The sequence below is a fragment of the Saccopteryx bilineata genome, chromosome 3, assembly GCF_036850765.1.
Source record: "Saccopteryx bilineata isolate mSacBil1 chromosome 3, mSacBil1_pri_phased_curated, whole genome shotgun sequence".
Taxonomy (NCBI): Eukaryota; Metazoa; Chordata; class Mammalia; order Chiroptera; family Emballonuridae; genus Saccopteryx; species Saccopteryx bilineata.
The window spans coordinates 144980459-145000842 of NC_089492.1; the positions used below are offsets into that span (position 1 = coordinate 144980459).

The 20384-nt window shown below is 45.0% G+C and overlaps 1 protein-coding gene across 1 annotated transcript in view; it reads left to right on the plus strand.

The window, feature by feature from the left end:
* USP39 (ubiquitin specific peptidase 39) overlaps window positions 1–20137 on the plus strand; it is a 42434-nt gene extending 22297 nt beyond the window's left edge. The window contains exons 8-13 of the mRNA XM_066267602.1: window positions 1850–1917; window positions 2409–2597; window positions 5689–5831; window positions 15330–15465; window positions 18334–18420; window positions 19644–20137. Of these exons, the coding sequence (XP_066123699.1) occupies window positions 1850–1917; window positions 2409–2597; window positions 5689–5831; window positions 15330–15465; window positions 18334–18420; window positions 19644–19691 (671 nt within the window). The 3' untranslated portion in view covers window positions 19692–20137. The remainder of the gene's footprint in view (window positions 1–1849; window positions 1918–2408; window positions 2598–5688; window positions 5832–15329; window positions 15466–18333; window positions 18421–19643) is intronic.
* The last annotated feature ends 247 nt before the right edge of the window (window positions 20138–20384 follow it).

Consider the following 20384-nt stretch of genomic DNA (forward strand, 5'->3'; position numbering starts at 1 on the left):
TCTTTGCTCCAATGGAGCCTCTGCTGTGGGAGGGGAAGAGAGAGACAAGAGAGGAAGGAGAGGGGGAGGGGTGGAGAAGCAGATGGGCGCTTCTCCTGTGTGCCCTGGCCGGGAACCGAACCCGGGACTTCTGCACGCCAGGCCGACGCTCTACCACTGAGCCAACCGGCCAGGGCTAGACTTTTTTTTTTTTAGCGAGAGAGAAAGAAAGAGAGAGAGAGAGAGACACACACACACACACACACACACACACACACGAGGGACAGACATGGACAGACAGGAAGGGAGAGAGATGAGAAACATCAATTCATAGTTGTAACACCTTAGTTGTTCATGGATTGCTATCTCATATGTGCCTTGATTGAAGGGCTCCAGCTGAGCCAGTGATGCCTTGCTCAAGCCAGCAACCTTTGGGCTCAAGCCTATGATCCTACACTGAAGCTGGTGAGCCCACGCTCAAGCTAAGCCTACACTCAAGCCAGGTGAACTCTCACTCAAGCTGGTGACTTCAGAGGTTCGAACCTGGGACCTCAGCATCCTAGGTTGATGCTCTATGCACTGCAACACCATTGGTCAAGCTTGATGTTTTTTTGGTGTGGTGTGCTATTTCTTCTACTACGTGGCTTTGCACCTCTATTAAGTGTCCTCAGACTATGCACACCTGCTGAATTTTTTTTTCTCTTGAATTCAGTGAGAGAAGGGGAAGCAGAGAGATAGACTCCCATGTGCACCCTGACCGGGACCCACCCGGCAAGCCCACTATGGAGTGATGCTCTGCCCACCTGGAGCATTGCTCTGTTGCTCAGCAACCAAACTCTTCTTAGCACCTGAGGTGGAGGCCATGGAACCATCTTTAGTGCCCTGGGCCAACTTGCTCCAATCGAGCTATGGCTGCAGGAGGGAAAGAAAGATGGGTGCTTCTCCTGTGTGCTCTGACTGGGAATCAAACCTGGGACATCCATACACCAGGCTGATTGATACTCTACCACTGAGCCAACCAGCCAGGGCGAGTTTTCTGACTTGTGTCCTTGAGGACTATAGAACTCTGTTGTGCTTTTTATTTCATTTCTTTGATTCTGCTCTGCTCCATTCTTAGTTTGTCTTTTTTCATTTATGTCTCATGCATGGTAGACATTTTCTCCCTTTGTAGGGATTATGTGGTAATGGGAAGTTCTTGGGTGTGCAGTTGGCTCTTGAACAACATAGGGGTTAGGGGCACTGACCCTTTGTGTAGTTGAAAAATCTGTGTGTAATTTTTGACTCTCCCAAAACTATTAATTGCCTACCATTGACCGGAAACCTTACCAATAACATAAACGATTGAATAACCCATATTTTGTGTCTTATATGTATTATATTCTGTATTCTTACGATAAAGGAAGCTAGAGAAAATAAAGTATTATTTAGTAAATCTAAGTCATAAGGAAGAGAAAATACATTTACAGTACTGTACATGTTTATTGAAAAAAATCAAATTATAAGTGGATCCATACAGTTCAAACCTATGTTTAGGGTCAACTGTACTTTGTTTTACTTATGGATTTTTTATGATTCAAAAACCCCAGGCTCTGTAAATTATTAATTTATTTCAAACGCACTTAATTTTTCTCTTATGAGCCAGGCTCTTTGCTGAAGGGTCAGAGGCTGTTTTGTGAAGACAGACAAAATTGTTTACACAGTTGTAAAGGTACTATGGTGGTTTACAATACAAAGGTACTTCTGTGTTTAGTAACAGCTTTGGGTCTTATGCTGGGAGATGTTGGTTTGTTTCAGAAATTTAGAAGTTATGACTGTATTTTGGAAATGCTTTCTAACCTGACAGAATTTTCATTTTGATTTGTTTGTGCAGCTATTGTGACTGATGTTTTCCAGGGGTCCATGAGGATCTTCACTAAGAAGCTTCCTCATCCTGATCTGGTGAGTGGGTTGAACCTGAGCCTCAGACTGATATATTGTTGGAGTGGATTGACAAAGAGAAGCTTAGAGAACCATCATGGCCTCCTGCCCCAGGAAGAGGTTCTATAGAACACCTGCCAAATGGTAGTTCCCTTGGGTTCTTAGCCTATTAGTGTGCTTAAGTTTTGGATTTAATGTTTGGATAGGGTTTGCTGGTTTATGTGGTCTGGCCATTGGGTGGTGCAAGTGTGTTTTCAGAAGCTCAGGTAAGCTTTCTACATCATTTAAAAGCTTTTAAAATAATCTGCTATTTAAGTAAAAATCTTTGAAGATGTAAGCCTATTCATTCTTGCATTACTTTAACCAGGTGGTAAAACTGTCCAGTGTATTGTATTGACTTCATTTCAGTATAAAAGGAAGCACAGTGTAAATGTAACAGAAACATTGTTACATTGTGGTGGTCTCTTGCTGCTCACACTCCTTCCCTCTCTTTTTTCTTCATTAATTTTTAGCCAGCTGAAGAAAAAGAACAGCTGCTTCATAATGATGAGTACCAGGAGACAATGGTGGAATCCACCTTTATGTACCTCACCCTGGACCTTCCTACTGCACCCCTCTACAAGGATGAAAAGGAGCAGCTCATCATCCCCCAGGTGCCACTCTTCAACATTCTGGCCAAGTTCAATGGCATCACTGAGAAGGTAGCCCATTTGTACACCTGCTCTGCTACCCTTTCTCTCTCTTGATTTTTCAGTTTTCTTTTTATACTTGGAAATCGCCACATGTATGTAATGCATATATTATCTTAGGTGAGCCTTCCAGACCTCATGCTGTTTCTAGCTGATTGCCCCCCCCCAACTCTTCACTTGTATTATAGTGCCCTCTCTTGTACTACTCAAATGTTCTTTAAGCCTGGCCATGTGGTGGTGCAGTGGATGGAGTGTCAGCCTGAGATGCTGAGGACCCAGGTTTGAATCCCAAGGTCACCAGCTTGAGTGCAGGGTCGCCGGCTTGAACTTGGGATCCTTCTGCCTCTGGCCTGACCAGTGGTGGCTCAGTTGATGGAGCATCAGCCTGGGCTGCTGAGGTCTCCAGGTTTGAAACCCTGAGGTCACCAGCTTGAGCCTTGGATCATAGACATGACTGCATGGTCACTGGCTTGAAGACCAAGGTCACTTGACTGAGCAAGGGGTCACTGGTTTGGCTGGAGCCCTCCAGTCAAAGTAGGTATGAGATGCAATCACTGAACAACTAAAGTGCTGCAACTGTGAGTTGATGCTTCTCATCTCTCTTCCTTTCTGTCTGTCTCTCATGCTAAAAAAAAAGAATAAAATACCTAGAATACATTTAATCAAGGATTAGAAAATTTGTACTTGGAAAATTGTAAGACACTAAAGAAGATATACACTAGTGGAAGCATGTACTGTGTTCATGGACAGGAAGAATTAACTTTTTTTTTTTTTACAGAGACAGAGTCAGAGAGGGATAGACAGACAGGAATGGAGAGATGAGAAGCATCAATCATTAGTTTTTTGTTGCACGTTGCGACACCTTAGTTGTTCATTGATTGCTTTCTCATATGTGCCTTGACCGTGGGCCTTCAGCAGACCGAGTAACCCCTTGCTCAAGCCAGTGACCTTGGGTCTAAGCTGGTGAGCTTTGCTCAAACCAGATGAGCCCACGCTCAAGCTGGAGACCTTGGGGTCTTGAACCTGGGTCCTCTGCATCCCAGTCCGATGCTCTATCCACTGTGCCACCGCCTGGTCAGGCAAGAATTAACATAATTATAAAATATCCATATTACCCAAAGCAGTCTACAGATTCATTGTAATCCCTGTCAAGATATTAATGGCGTATTTATAGAACTAGAACAAATACTCCAAAATTTATATGGAACCACAGAAGATGCCAAAAAGCAGCAACAATCAAGAAAGAAGAACAATGTTGGAGGAATCATGTTACCTGATAGCAAGCTATACTATAAAACTGTAATAATCAAACAGCATGGTGCTGCCATTCTGTCTCCCTTGGGCGATTACCCTCTGTGAGCCCGTGGGGAGGATGTGCCAGTCCTGAGAGGAGTTTTTGTCTCACTGTGTTAGGAGAGAAAGGAAGGTATAGGTTTTGGCTCAAATACCACAGACTCTGATTTTTTTTTTACTTAATTATAGAGTTTTTTAGTAACAACTTAGAGAAAAATATTTTCTTTTTTTAATTAAGAAAAAATTTTATTTATTGATTTTACAGAGAGAAAAGGGGGGCGGAATGAGAAGTATCAACTAATAGTTGCTTCATTTTTGTTCATTGATTGCTTTCTGTATGTGCCTTAACCCGGCAAACTAAGGGTTTTGAACCGGCGACCTCAGCATTCCAGGTTGATGCTCTGTCCAGTTTGCCACCACAGGCCAGGCAAAAAATATTTTCTTCAGTAAATGTTTTTTCATTTGCTCTATTTTGAAGACCATTTCAATAGAATTTAAATGGTGGTGGTGCTGGTGGCTTTTTAAAATAATTTTCACCACTGTTGTTGGTGAGCAGCTCTTTGGTGCTCCTGATGTTGTCATGCTTAAAGTGAAACTTACTTGATGGTTTAGAGCAGTGGTAGTCAACCTGGTCCCTACTGCCACTAGTGGGCGTTTCATCTTTCATGGTGGGCGGTAGCGGAGCAACCAAAGTATCAATAAAAAGATAGATTTAACTATAGTAAGTTGTTTTATAAAGATTTATTCTGCCAAACTTAGCAAAAATCCGACATAAAGTACTTGATAAGTAATTATTATTATATGCTTTAACTTGCTGTAACTCTGCTTTATAAAGTAAAGTTACTTCCCTACTTTATAAATCGCCATTACTGTGGAACCGATGGGCGGTTAGAAAATTTTACTACTAACAGAGATACAAAAGTGGGCGGTATGTATAAAAAGGTTGACTACCCCTGGTTTAGAATGTCATCATCTAGGTGATTTTAGAGTATGTGTATCCTAAATGTTCTTTAATCTTAATTTTAAATTAAAATAAATTTTTGGAAAACATGGGGTCACTGAGGGGATCTCTTGTTACTTCTGGTTCTCACCCACTCCAGAGAGCAGTGTTTTTATTGGTGTTTCCTCTCTGGTTATGGTTAGTTTTTCACTCCTATCTTAGTTTTTACTCTACTAAATTGTGTTTTGTTAAAGAAAAATAAATTTATGTACACTATCTTTTAAGTCTCTTGGGCTGGGTAGGCTGTCCTGTGTCCTTCACTGTCCCCTCAAACATGCTGAATGAGTCCTCAGTAAATGTTGCCTGACAGATTGCACTTGAACCCCGAGACTTGAGACCTTTGAGGGGGAAGAAACATTGGCAGAGTGTTGACAGCTCTGTGGGAATTCCCTTTATGATGAGGGCTCCTCACTGCTTCAGAAGAGCCTGGTTCCTTGGGTACATGCAATGGTCAAGAGTTCCTTCCTTATTTTGGAAGTGAGACTTTTCATGATTGTAATTCTGTGCCTTTTAACCAATCCTCTTTTTCATTTGACATTTTTGTTTTATTTGTAGAAACACACACCCACACATTACTATGGTTAGAGTTCAACAGCATGCTCGTGCTGGCTGAAACACAGCCCACAGTTGAGGTGATGTAGTCAGCTGGAGCCAGTCCTCTTCCTAAGCCTGTACGTGGTTTCTGGTGTCAGGTGTCTTGTGAATTCTAAGTGTAAGGCAAATTAGATGAAAAAATTCAAACCACAACAAATCTCATGCCCCTGCTCCAGTACTCAAGCATTAATTTGATAATTTTCTTTTTGTTTCTAGGAATATAAGACTTACAAGGAGAACTTTCTGAAGCGCTTCCAGCTCACCAAGCTGCCTCCATATCTAATCTTTTGTATTAAGAGATTCACTAAAAACAATTTCTTTGTGGAGAAGAATCCAACTATTGTCAACTTTCCTATTACGTGAGTATTATGCTGTTACACCTTTTTTTTTTTTGTGACAGAATCAGACAGAGGGACAGATAGGGACAGACAGAGGAAGGGAGAGAGATGAGAAGCATCAATTCTTCGTTGCGGCACCTTAGTTGTTCATTGATTTCTCTCATATGTGCCTTGACGGCCGGGGGGAGGATTATAGCAGACTGAATGACTCCTTGCTCGAGCCAGCGACCTTGGGTCCAAGCTGGTGAGCTTTGCTCAAACCAGATGAGTCTGCGCTGAAGCTGGTGACCTCAGGGTCTCGAACCTGGGTCCTCCGCATCCCAGTCCGACACTCTATCCACTGTGCCACTGCTGGTCAGGCTCCACATTCTTTCAGTGGGAGTGAGCCTGAATTTCTTTTCATATTTTTGTATCACTGTTAATTTTGGACTGTTTAGTTCTCATATTTTTGTATCACTGTTAATTTTGGACTGTTTAGTTCTTAGGGAATCTTAGGGAATAGAGCTTCTCTACACTACGTAAGTTAAGAGTTTTTATTTGAAGGCTATAAATATTTCAAAGCCTCAAGGATAGATGTTTACCTGGAAGCAATTCCCCCTTTGCCTCCTTTCCTATTGCTTGCTGGGAATTGTAGTCTTTTCCTTGTAGGAAAAAACAGTTGATGAAATGAGGGTAGAACAGGTAGGAGTCTGCTTGGTTTTGGAAATAATCCTGTGCAGTTAATCCTGAGAGTTCCTCCATCGCTGGTCATCACATCTTCTGCACACTGTAGTTAGGCGTGAAAAGTGGGGATGACTACAGATTTGTTTTCTCCTCTTGGGGTCCTTCTATCTAATTTTTTCTCTAGAGGGTGGAATATGTCTAAAATCTTCCTATTGATGAGGAAGTTATAAATTTTTTAGGAAGTTATAAATTTTGATGTCTTATTTTTAATTAATATTTTTAGCGAGAGAGAGACAGGAAGGGAGAGAGATGAGAAGAATCAGCTCGTAGTTTTGACACTTTTTAGTTGTTCATTGATTGCTTCTCATATGTGCCTTGACCTCTTCCTTAAGCCAGTGACCTTGGGCTCAAGCCAGCAACGTTGGGATCACATAAATGATCCCATACTTACGCCAGTGACCCTGCACTCAAGCTGGTGAGCCTGTGCTCAAGCCAGTGACCTCAGGGTTTCGAACCTGGGACCTCAGTGTTCCAGGTTGATGCCCCATCCACTGCACCACCACTGGTCAGGCTTATTTTTAAATTATTATTATTATTATTTTTTTAAATTTATTTTTTATTTATTCATTTTAGAGTGGAGAGGGAGAGACAGAGAGAGAGAGAGAGAGAGAGAGAGAGGAGAGACAGAGAGAGAAGTGGGGGAGGAGCTGGAAGCATCAACTCCCATATGTGCCTTGACCAGGCAAGCCCAGGGTTTTGAACCGGCGACCTCAGCATTTCCAGGTCAACGCTTTATCCACTGCGCCACCACAGGTCAGGCTTTAAATTATTTTTAAACACAACCGTGCAGTTTTCTTTTTGTGAACATTTATGAATATTTTAATGCAAAATTAGGATGTGTACCAGGTATTTTTTTTTTACAGAGGCAGAGATAGACAGGGACAGACAGACAGGAACGGAGAGAGATGAGAAGCATCAATCATCAGTTTCTCGTTGGGCGTTGCGACTTCTTAGTTGTTCCTTGATTGCTTTCTCACATGTGCCTTGACCGTGGGCCTTCAGCAGACCGAGCAACCCCCTGCTGGAGCCAGCGACCTTGGGTCCAAGCTGGTGAGCTCTTTGCTCAAGCCAGATGAGCCCGCGCTCAAGCTGGTGAGCTTGGGGTCTCGAACCTGGGTCCTTCCGCATCCCAGTCCGACGCTCTATCCACTGCGCCACCACCTGGTCAGGCTGTACCAGGTATTTTTAATTTGCCACCTTCTCAGAAAGCTCCTTCAAGGTCCTTTTCAGGGTTGGCAGTTGGCTTTTTTTTTTTTTTTTTTCATTTTTCTGAAGCTGGAAACAGGGACAGACAGCCAGACTCCCGCATGCGCCCGACCGGGATCCACCCGGCATGCCCGCCAGGGGCGACGCTCTGCCCACCAGGGGGCGATGCTCTGCCCATCCTGGGCGTCGCCATGTTGCGACCAGAGCCACTCTAGCGCCTGAGGCAGAGGCCACAGAGCCATCCCCAGCGCCTGGGCCATCTTTGCTCCAATGGAGCCTTGGCTGCGGGAGGGGAAGAGAGAGACAGAGAGGAAAGCGTGGTGGAGGGGTGGAGAAGCAAATGGGCGCCCCTCCTATGTGCCCTTGTCGGGAATCGAACCCCGGTCCTCCGCACGCTAGGCCGACGCTCTACCGCTGAGCCAACCGGCCAGGGCAGTTGGCTTTTATTTCTCAAGAGACATGGTTTTTCACCTGCTGAAATAGGTATCTCTGAGAACGTAGAGAAACCTGGTGGTACAACTGGCAGGAGGAAATGTGGGTCTCTGTGTTGGCTTTTAGCTAAGGTAACAGTTTCTTTTTTTTTTTTAACAGATAGAGAGTCAGAGAGAGGGATAGACAGGGACAGAAAGAGATGAGAAGCATCAATCATCAGTTTTGTTTTTTTTGTATTTTTCTGAAGTTGGAAACGGGGAGGCAGTCAGACAGACTCCCGCATGCGCCTGACCGGGATCCACCCAGCATGCCTACCAAAGGGCGATGCCCCACCCATCTGGGGCCTCGCTCTGTTGCGACCAGAGCCATTCTAGTGCCTGAGGCAGAGGTCATTAGCCATCCCTAGCACCCGGGCCAACTTTGCTCCAATGGAGCCTCAGCTGCGGGAGGGGAAGAGAGAGACAGAGAGGAAGGAGAGGGAGAGGGGTGGAGAAGCAGATGGGTGCTTCTCCTGTGTACCTTGGCCAGGAATCGAACCCGGGACTCCTGCACGCCAGGCCAACGCTCTACCACTGAACCAGTCGGCCAGGGCCAGTCATCAGTTTTTTGTTGCAACACCTTAGTTGTTCATTGATTGCTTTCTCATATGTGCCTTGACTGCGGGCCTTCAGCAGACCGAGTAACCCCTTGCTTGAGCCAGCGACCTTGGGTCCAAGCTGGTGAGCTTTTGCTCAAACCAGATGAGCCCACGCTTAAGCTGGCGACCTCGGAGTCTTGAACCTGGGTCCTATGCATCCCAGTCCGACGCTCCATCCACTGTGTCACTGCCTGGTCAGGCAACAGTTTCTTATTGAGAAGGATTTGGATGGATATATGATAGGACTAACACAATGTTTAGCTTAGTAGTATTGTTTTGTTTTTTTTTTTGAACCTTTACAGATGAGTATGGGACTGTAATGGACAGATGCCATCATCTTCTTTTCTTTCTCCCTCCATCTCCCTGCATTACCCAGCTGCCCAAACTGCTAAGACTGCCACTCTTCTCCTTTGGAAATAGTTTCGGTTCTGAACTCTCTGTAGTGTTGACAAGGGTACTGTGAAATTAAAGGGGTCTGAGTTCTGGGCTGTCCTACCTGTGTGTTTTCTAAATGTTGTCTTATAGATAAAATGAGAGGCTTTAACTAGATGGCCCCATGGTCCATGTGTAACATTTTATCATTTTTGGTTCCATGATTACCAACAATCTGAGGACAGTGCGGGGTAGGAATAGGAAACCTGGTTAGAAATGCAGTTCTTTTTCTCCTTTCCCATATTTTTCTTTACTAGCATCTTGTTTGTGTGACAATTAGAATGAAATTGGGGGGTGTAGAGGCCAGCTTTCTGCTGCCCCAAGAGGAGATTTCTTTGAAAGTCTACACACCAGGGTTTTATTTCAGAATCGGACTCTTGTGAATTGCCTCAGTCACCAGTCTGTTCCTGGTAGGACGGAACACTTGGAACTCCAGGGCAACTTCAGGGCAACTCCAGGGATGGAGAACTGTGTGTGGGTAGTAGTTGCTGCTCAGTCACCATGGAAATTTCCTTACTGCATTGGTTCTTTTTTATATGGGGCCTGGAATATGTTTATTTTGCCATCAGTTTCATTTGTATTTTTGGTAACTGACTTCAGTGGTTTGCTGTTCAGAAAGCTTACTTTTTTTTTTTTTTTTTGTATTTTTCTGAAGCTGGAAACGGGGAGAGACAGTCAGACAGACTCCCACATGCGCCTGACCAGGATCCACCCGGCTTGCCCACCAGGGGCGACGCTCTGCCCACCAGGGGGCGATGCTCTGCCCCTCCAGGGCACCGCTCTGCCGTGACCAGAGCCACTCTAGCGCCTGAGGCAGAGGCCAAGGAGCCATCCCCAGCGCCCGGGCCATCTTTGCTCCAATGGAGCTTTGGCTGCGGGAGGGGAAGAGAGAGACAGAGAGGAAGGAGGGGGGGTGGGGGGTGGAGAAGCAAATGGGCGCTTCTCCTATGTGCCCTGGCCGGGAATCGAACCCGGGTCCCCCGGACGCCAGGCCGACGCTCTACCGCTGAGCCAACCGGCCAGGGCCAGAAAGCTTACTTTGGACAAGTTGAGAAAAAGGTTACAGCTGACCTTTATTTTTTATTTAATTTAAATTTTTTTTTTAGCAAGAGAGATGAGAAGCATCAAGTCTTTGTTGTAGCTCCTTAGTTCTTCACTGATTGCTTTCTCATATGTGCCTTGACGGGGGGGCTTCAGCAGAGCAAGTGATCCCTTGTCAAGCCAGCGACCTTTGGGCTCAAGCCAGTGAGGATGGGGTCATGTTTATGATCCTATTCTCAAGCCAGCAATCCCACACTCAAGCTGGTGAGCCTGTGCTCAAGCTGGTGACCTCGGGGTTTTGAATCTGGGTCCTCTACATCCCAGTCCAATGCTCTGTCCACTGCGCCACCACGGTCAGACCGTAGGTGGGTTTTTGACTGCACAGGGGATCATTGTTCCAAACTTCCACATTGTTCAAGGGTCAGCTATACCTCTGCCTAATCAGCCTTTATGAGAACATCAAATTGTGTGACTAATTCTGGAAACTGCGTTTTCATTACTCTATGTACTTTAATTACTTTTAGAGTAATTTGGTTTTGGATTAGCAAAATCCCTATTCTTGAAAAGGACCCTTTTCATATCTAATTCTTCTCCTGTGTTTTATTCATAGCACATCTTTTTATCAGCATTTATGACACTTGCAGTTAGGTGTTCTCTGCTCATTTGGAGATAGGGTTTTTGGAGCATAGATTTAAAGTTTTTTTTTTTAATTTTTATTTCTTTAATTTTATTCATTTTAGAGAGGAGAGAGAAGGGAGAGAGAGAGAGAGAGAGGAGAGAGAGAGACAGAGAGAGAAGGTAGGGAGGAGCTGGAAGCATCAACTCCCATATGTGCCTTGACCAGGCAAGCCCAGGGTTTCGAACCGGCGACCTCAGCATTTCCAGGTCGACGCTTTATCCACTGCGCCACCACAGGTCAGGCAGATTTAAAGTTTTACTTCTAGCTAACTAGATGTTCTTTAGTTTTGACCATTCTCATTGGGAGATGAGTGTGGTTTGCTTCTTTGGTTATTTTCTTTTGTTTTTTTTGTGACAGAGACAGAGACAGAGAGAGGGACAGATAGGGACAGACAGGAAGGGAGAGAGATGAGAAGCATCAATTCTTTGTTGTGGCACCTTAGTTGTTCATTGATTGCTTTCTCATATGTGCCTTGACCAAGGGGGCTACAGCAGACCGAGTGATCCCTTGCTCAAGCCAGTGACCTTGGGCTCAAGCTGGTGACCTCGGGGTTTCGAACCTGAGTCCTCTATGTCCCAGTCTGACACTCTATCCACTGCACCACTGCCTGGTCAGGCTCTGACTATTTTCTAAAACAAAATGTTGTAATATATCTTCATTCCCTTTTGCCACTTAAAACAGTTTTGTTCAGCCATGAGAACTTGATTATAGATACTCCAGAAGATTTCTCAGGGACTCTTTCAGACAAGTCTGCATAGCTGTTAAAGCAGAGGAGAGCAGAACCTGGAGAGTCAGCTCTTAGCAGCTGGCAGGCACTGTGGCTCTCTAGGTCTCGCATGGATTCCTTAGGACTCATATCTAAACTCTCTTAAACATTGACTATGTATTGCAGTTTATATGGTGTAATGCCGGTGGCTGAGGCCAGGCAGGTTCACATTGGATATGGGCAGATGGTGGAGGAACTGCAGAGCTGAAAGCGTTGGGCCATTCCCATTTATTAGATTCCCACATGGTGGGCAAGCAAACAAGGCAGGGGAAAATCTCTTCTTGTGGTGGTGGGCGAGTAATCTGCCAAACGGCCCCTCGCAGTGGCGGGCAAGCGATCCACAATCAGCCCTGAGGTAAAGCACCTATAGCCTTAATGCAGGCTACATACACGTGGCCCTGCCACATGCTCCTGCACTAATCATACAAAGTGCAAGCAAGCAAGCCTAACACAGCTGTTTTCTCTACATGAGTACTATCAACCTGAGAAATAGCTAACACTAACACATAGAAAGCTACATAATGTAATTAGAACAAAGTTTCATATTTGTTTATAATTACATTGTTTACATTGAAAAGGTTTTGTATTTTTTGACATGTAAAATGTATTAACAGTCTGAAATTCAGAGGGAGATATCTATCCAGAAGTGACCATAACCACTGTTAGCATGTCCTGTGAATCCTTTCAGAAGTGCCATTATCATATTTCCCGTTATGAGTGGCGGCACAGCAGACAGTTCTACATAGATTGGAAATATGATAATACAATCTCTCTTATTCTACCTTGTATTATTTAAAGTTTTATAAATATTTGTAAGCTAAAAAGAATTTATTTTCCTTAAAATTATGTAGTTAACATATGTTCTTAATGTTCACATTAACTGTCAATCTATTTCCCTATTTAAATATTTGAAAGTTATTTTTTGTTTTTTAAATTTTTTCATTGATTGAAAGAGGGAGAGAAGCATCAACTTATGGTTCCATTTAATTGTGTACTCACTGATTGCTTCTCATACATGCCCTGACTGAGGATCAAACCCGTGACCTCAGTGCACTGGGACAATGCTCTATCCACTGCGCTACCTGGCCAGCGTTTGAAAGTTCTTCATAACTGTCTTGGCACAGTCTTCACAGCCAGCATTTTTTTTTTTGTGGGAGAGACAGAGAGAGGGACAGATAGGGACAGACAGACAGGAAGAGAGAGAAATGAGAAACATCAGTTCTCGTTGCGGTTCCTTAGTTGTTCATTGATTGCTTTCTCATATGTGCCTTGACTGGGGAGCTGCAGCAGACCGAGTAACCCCTTGCTCAAGCCAGCGACCTTGGGTCCAAGCTGGTGAGCTTTGCTCAAACCATATGAGCTCGCCCTCAAGCTGCGACCTCGGGGTCTTTTTTTTTTTTTTAAGGATTTTTTTTTATTATTTATTCATTTTAGAGAGGAGAGAGAGTCAGAGGAGAGAAAGACAGGGGGGAGGAGCTGGAAGCATCAACTCCCATATGTGCCTTGACCAGGCAAGCCCAGGGCTTCCGGCGACCTCAGCATTTCCAGGTCGACGCTTTATCCACTGCGCCACCACAGGTCAGGCGACCTCGGGGTCTTGAACCTGGGTCCAACGCTCTGTCCACTGCGCCACCACCTGGTCAGGCAGCCAGTATTTTTTTTGTTTTTGTTTGTTTGTTTTTTACAGAGACAGAGAGAGAGTCAGAGAGAAGGATATATAAGGACAGACAGACAGGAACAGAGAGAGATGAGAAGCATCAATCATCAGTTTTTCGTTGCGACACCTTAGTTCATTGATTGCTTTCTCATATGTGCCTTGACCATGGGCCTTCAGCAGACCGAGTAATCCCTTTCTCGAGCCAGTGACTTTGGGTTCAAGCTGGTGAGCTTGACTCAAACCAGATGAGCCCATGCTCAAGCTGGCGACCTCGGGGTCTCGAACCTGGGCCCTCCGCATCCCAGTCCAATGCTCTATCCACTGCGCCACCGCCTGGTCAGGCTGCCAGCATTTGTAATAGCAAGTTCTTTGCAATAACCAGTATTCATTTATACTTCAACCGATGGCTAGAGTTCAACAAAACACAAAAAGCAATTTTATTCCAGGTACAGCAAGAATTTTTTATTTAATATTTGAAAGTGAGTGTTCAGATATTAAAAATAAATTTTCTGTTTCTAAGTCCCAACCGAAGGAACCTAGTGAGTAGTTTCTCTTGGCAACTAGAACTGAAATTGGGGGCCTGGAGGGTAGCTGAGGTGGGTCGCATAAAGGAGGAAAAGCCAGCTGCAGAAGGAAGGAGAAGAATGAAGCTGACATCAAAAGCAGGAAGGAGGGCCTGACCAGGCGGTGGCGCAGTGGATAGAATGTTGGACTGGGATGCGGAAGGACCCTGGTTTGAGACCCCGAGGTTGCTGGATCGAGCAAGGGGCTACTTGGTCTGCTGAAGGCTCGCGGTCAAGGCACATATGAGAAAGCAATCAATGAACAACTAAGGTGTCGCAATGCATAATGAAAAACTAATGATTGATGCTTCTCATCTCTCCGTTTCTGCCTGTCTATCCCTCTCTCTGACTCTGTCTCTGTATAAAAAAAAAAAAAAAGTAAAGACATTTCAAAATATCTAAAAAAAAAAAAAAAAAAAAAGGCAGGAAGGAGGGCCAGTAGCTCTCTTAGATCCTGCTTCTTCTGTGCCTTGTTCCAGCTGAATTTCCTAGTCTGAAAACCTTAAATAAATTCCCCTTTTGTGCTTAGCTGCCTTGGATTGGTTTTTATTAATTGCAACTATTCTGCTTAGCTAAAAGAAAGAAAATCAGATAAAGAAGCAAGATCCCAGAAAATCAAACGAAAATCATAAATCGGAATGCCTAATTTGCCATATTGGAATTATTACTATAATTACATGCAGTGGCAACCCACATAATCGTGTGGTCAGGCCTTCCATAGCCTGAGACCAGAGGCAGGTATGGACCAAACCCTGCAGCTGCAGCAGATCCCAGGCCATGCAGAGGGCGAGGCCGTTACACCTATTCTCTCATTGAATTCTCACCATCTCAGAGATAGTGACTCTCTTTGCTCATCATAGAAGAGCTTCAAAGTTATATATCCTGCTCAAACTCACACGTACTTCAAAGTGGCAGAGCCCTGATTCTAGTTCAAGTCCGAATGGGCCCTACACTGCACTTTTGACTGCTAGAGATGCTTATAAAATGTACTTTTAAAATGTCCCATAGTTCCTGACCTGTGGTGGCGCAGTGGATTAAAGCATCAGTCTGGAACACTGAGGTCGCTGGTTCAAAACCCTGGGCTTATATGAGAGTTGATGCTTCCTGCCCCTCCCTTGCTCCTTTCTCTCTCTCTGTCTCTCCTCTAAAATGAATAAATTATTTTTAAAAAATGTCCCATAGAGCCAATCTTTCTAGTTTGACTAATTTTTATAGCAGATTATGTGAATTTCCACAAACCTGGGCTTCCTTGGGTCTGTAAGCCTACCTAGATCCAGGGTCCTAAAATAGGTTTCAACAACTTTGTGGTCCGTTTGTGTAGGACAGTTTTCCTAACCGGGTAGCCTTTGTCTGATCTTCTGGCTTTATGTTTATCATCACCAGAAACGTGGATCTGAGGGAGTACTTGTCAGAGGAAGTGCAAGCAGTACATAAGAACACCACCTACGACCTGATTGCCAACATCGTGCACGACGGCAAGCCCTCCGAGGGCTCCTACCGGATCCATGTGCTTCATCATGTGAGTGGCGCTGACTTCTCATGGCACAGGGTGACAGAAACAGGTGTTTCTTTGGCATCTTGGAGGGCAGCTTCCTCAGTTTGTTCTTTCTTTACCCTGACTTTGGGACTCTGCGAATAAAGCTGTCAGTTATTGCCAGACCAGGTGGTGGCACAGTGGATAGAGCGTCGGACTGGGATGCGGAGGACCCAAGTTCAAGACCCTGAGGTCGCCAGCTTGAGCTCATCTGGTTTGAGCAGAGCTCACCAGCTTGGACCCAAGGTCGCTGGCTTGAGCAAGGGGTTACTCGGTCTGCTGAAGGCCTGCAGTCAAGGCACATGTGAGAAAGCAATCAATGAACAACTAGGGTGTTACAACGCACAATGAAAAACTAGTGATTGATGCTTCTCATCTCTCCGTTCCTGTCTGTCTCTCTCTATCCCTCTCTCTCTCTGACTCTCTCTCTGTCTCTGTAAAAAAAAAAAAAAAGCTGTCAGTTATTGAGTTTAAGGCAGTGGTTCTTTGTTTTGGCTGCACATTGGACTCATCTGGGGAGATTTAAAAATTCTGATATTTGGGCACTATCTTAGGCCAATTACATCAGAACCAGTAACTTGTGCCTGTTGGTTTTCAACTGTGGTAGAGGTCAGGGTTGCTGGTAAATATTCTAGAATGCACAGGCAGCCCCCACAGCCAAGAATTATCTGGCCTACAATATCATTCAGGATTAAGACACTGCATTAAAGTATCTGAAGGTGGGGACCAGGCATCATTGATGTTTTAAAGTTCCCTAGGAGAACCTGTCCAGGCAGTGGTGCAGTGGATAGCATGTCGGCCTGGGACCCTGAGAACCTAGGTTCGAAACCCCAAGGTTGTGGCTTGAGTTTAGGCTCATCCGGTGTGAGTGTGGGATCATCGACATGACCCCATGGTTGCAGGCTTGAGTCCAAGGTTGCTTGCTTGAGCGAGAGGTCACTGGCTCGGCCCAGAGCTGTGCCCCCCATCCTCTGTGAAGGCACATATGAGAAGCAATCAGTCAATACCTAAGTTGCCACAATGAGAAGTTGATGTTTCTCATCTCTCTCCCTTCCTGTCTGTCCCTGTCTCTCTCTCTTTTTCACTTAAAAATATAAGTTCCCCAGGATATTCCACTGTGTAGCCTGGTTTGAGAACCACTGTCCTGGGTTAGAGCCTCCCCATTGAAGGTGGAGTCCTTGGACCAGCAGCACTGACGTCATAACAACATTAGAGAGGCAGAACCTTAAGCCCCACCCAAACCTGCTGAATCAGAAGCTGCATTTTAACAGGTCTTTTGACTAACAGAATTAAAGTTTATGAAATACTTGTCTAGAAGTTCTGTTTCAGCTAAATTTTGTGAATTTGACTCAAGCTGAAAGTGGATGAAACATGTACTTCAGATATATTTGGTATTGCACAGATTATTAGCACAGATTGTTCTAATAGTTTTCTAGGACTGTTCTGTTTACCGGGTGCCCTGCTGTGCTCTGGAAAGTATTCCAAGTACTCAGCATATGTTCACCTCATTTATTTTCATAAAACACATCTCCAGGACGGGTGTTAATACCATCGTTTTACAAATGAGGAAACCTGCAGGACGGGTGTTAATACCATTGTTTTATAAATGAGGAAACCTGCCCTCATAGTTCGAGTCATTTATGTACTGAAGGCAGTAGAATTGGGGTTTAAATCCAGGTGTTTGGTTTTACTATGTTCTTAACCAGGCCTTGAACTGGGAATGGCGACTTGATTATGTGATCCTAAGCTTGTATGTTTCCTGTATTCTGAACTATTGGAGTATCTGGAATGACTCTGTTCTTTTTTTTTTTCATTTTTCTGAAGCTGGAAACAGGGAGAGACAGTCAGACAGACTCCCGCATGCGCCCGACCGGGATCCACCCGGCACGCCCACCAGGGGCGATGCTCTGCCCACCAGGGGGCGATGCTCTGCCCATCCTGGGCGTCGCCATGTTGCGACCAGAGCCACTCTAGCGCCTGAGGCAGAGGCCACAGAGCCATCCCCAGCGCCCGGGACATCTTTGCTCCAGTGGAGCCTTGGCTACGGGAGGGGAAGAGAGAGACAGAGAGGAAGGAGAGGGGGAGGGGTGGAGAAGCAAATGGGTGCTTCTCCTGTGTGCCCTGGCCGGGAATCGAACCCGGGTCCTCCGCACGCTAGGCCGACGCTCTACCGCTGAGCCAACCGGCTAGGGCTTGGAATGACTCTGTTCTGTAGTGTGTCTCTTGGCATTTCTTAGAAGTTTGGATGGATGAGGCAGGTGAGCTTCTGGAAGGGCCTCTGCCATGATCCAGAAACCTGTTTTCCTTGTTTATGGAAACATCAAGTGAGGTGGGGTTTGCTGTGTTGGCAGCACTAGTTCTGTAGGCCAAAGGGGATGAGTTAGTTCGATTAGCATTGTCCACTAAGGATGCTTTTTCTTGACTATTGCTGTGTTCTGTGGGGTGGGGGTGGCAGTGTGTATTTTTAGATATTTTCAATAGTTGACACTGTACCTTCTTGGTCCTTGTGTCTAGTCTGTCATTTCTGAGCAGCAAAGAGACATCTTAGGTGAAGAGTAGAGGACTTTTCCTTTTTCTCTTTGTTGGTAACCTAAATTCAATAGGTGTAGAGTGTTTGGGCTCCATTATACTTAAGGAATCTTTGGCAGGACTTGCTTTGCCAAGATCAGTACCTCAAAAGCTCTTTAAATTGAAGGATGCCTAGCAGAGGTCATGCACCCTTTTATTTAGGACTCTTTCTGGGGGATGGTCTTGTGGCTGTTCGGGTTTTTCTAACTTTTTACTGTGTTGCCTACCTTGTACACCTTTCGGTTTTAGGAGGCAGATTAATTCAGCCCTTCATACTTTTTGCAGGGGACTGGCAAATGGTATGAATTACAAGATCTCCAGGTAACTGACATCCTTCCCCAGATGATCACGCTGTCGGAGGCTTACATTCAGGTGGGTTGGACACAGACTTGGTCAGCGCCAAATAGGGGGTGTGTGGGGTCAGCGAGAGGAACGATGGGTGTGAAGGCAGGAAGTGGTTGTCTAGAGCCTTTGTTAAGCTGGGTGCCTGTTGGGATGCACTGAAGAGGAAGATCACGTGGCCTTGAAAGTCCAGGAGATTTTCAGAGAGAGAAGAGCGGGGCGTATGGAAGATTTATGAGTGAGCAGGGAGGTTCTATTTATGCCCAGGTTAGCTTTAGATTGTATGATCTGATTTCAAAGAGGAGCAGCCTGGAATCCTCAGGACACCAGTTAGGAGTTGGTTCTGAAGCTTTCCCCGGTTCTCTAGGCACAGTTAGCACTCTGCGTGTCTTCATTGGAGCACCAGTATTATTTTAACTGTCTTTTCTATTGGGGTGAGAGCGGGGGGAGCAGAGTATCTCTGTCTTCTCTTCATAACTACTCTGGTGCCTGGTGAAGAAGACTGACACTAAGAAAAAGCTATAGCTTTATAAAAAAGAGAGCAGGCACTTCTTGTTTAGAGTTACATTCTAGCAACTTTGTTTAAGATTATAGGCTTGACTATGAGTTATTTTTATTTATTTATTTATTTATTTTTGTATTTTTCTGAAGCTGGAAACAGGGAGAGACAGTCAGACAGACTCCCGCATGCGCCCGACCGGGATCCACCCGGCATGCCCACCAGGGGCGACGCTCTGCCCACCAGGGGGCGATGCTCTGCCCCTCTGGGGCGTCGCTCCGCCGCGACCAGAGCCACTCTAGCGCCTGGGGCAGAGGCCAAGGAGCCATCCCCAGCGCCCGGGCCATCTTTGCTCCAATGGAGCCTTGGCTGTAGGAGGGGAAGAGAGAGACAGAGAGGAAGGAGGGGGGGTGTGGAGAAGCAAATGGGCGCTTCTCCTATGTGCCCTGGCCGGGAATCAAACCTGGGTCCCCCACATGCCAGGCTGACGCTCTACCGCTGAGCCAACCAGCCAGGGCCGAGTTATTTTTTAGAAAGGGAGTTTGGAATGGAAATTAGGAAAAAGGGGGATATATGGAAAAAATATTGAATGAAAAGGAATTTTCTGTAAGATGAGTTAGTTTCAGGGGATTTGACAGATATGTAAGTTGAGTCATAGGCTATTTATTGCCTAGGGTAAAATAGGTATTTTATGAATATTTGTAGATTGAATGCCTGCCACCTTCTAAATATCTATTATGCTCATTTCTAACAGATTTGGAAGAGACGAGATAATGACGAAACCAACCAGCAGGGGGCTTGAAGTCGAGAAGTCAGGGCTGTGCTTCCATGGGGCTTTGGACAAGTAACTGAACAATGGCTGACTGGCACATTCCCTGGGCTGCCCAGCTTTTATGGGGTTTGGTTCACACCAAAGCTCGGGCCTGCCCGCCTGGGATGGCTCTGTGCTATCACCCAGCAGCCCTTTGATCAGTTTATTGTAGATTGATCTTTCTCCTTCCTACCTAGCTCCCCTCTAGCTTCAGCAGGCCAGAACTCTTACAGATGTATGTAATTTATTTTTGAGTAGCCATGAGTATCTGAAGGACAAAATAATTTCTTCAAAGCATCAAAGCCTCAGGATTCTAGGAATGAGACCCTAAAACCACTAGCAGCCCCTTTTCATCATAGTATGTTGTTTTCCTGTGGGTCTCATTATTTCCTGATATTTTTTAGAATGAATTAAATATTTTTCTGTTTTAAAACCAACCTCATGTTTTATATCCTTCCTTTTATATCCTGTCTTTATTTTTTTATTTTTTAAACCTCAGAAACTATCCTGTAGTCTGTCATCTGGTTATGTCTTCCTATCAGCTTGTGGGTGATGTCTGTTAGGATGATTTGTCTCTAAGTAACAGAATATCTGACTAAAAGTGATAAAGTATGATTGTTCTGAACGTGAAGTCCAGAGGTGAGTGGTTGAGGCCCTCAGTGCAGGGCTGCAAGGGCAGAGGAC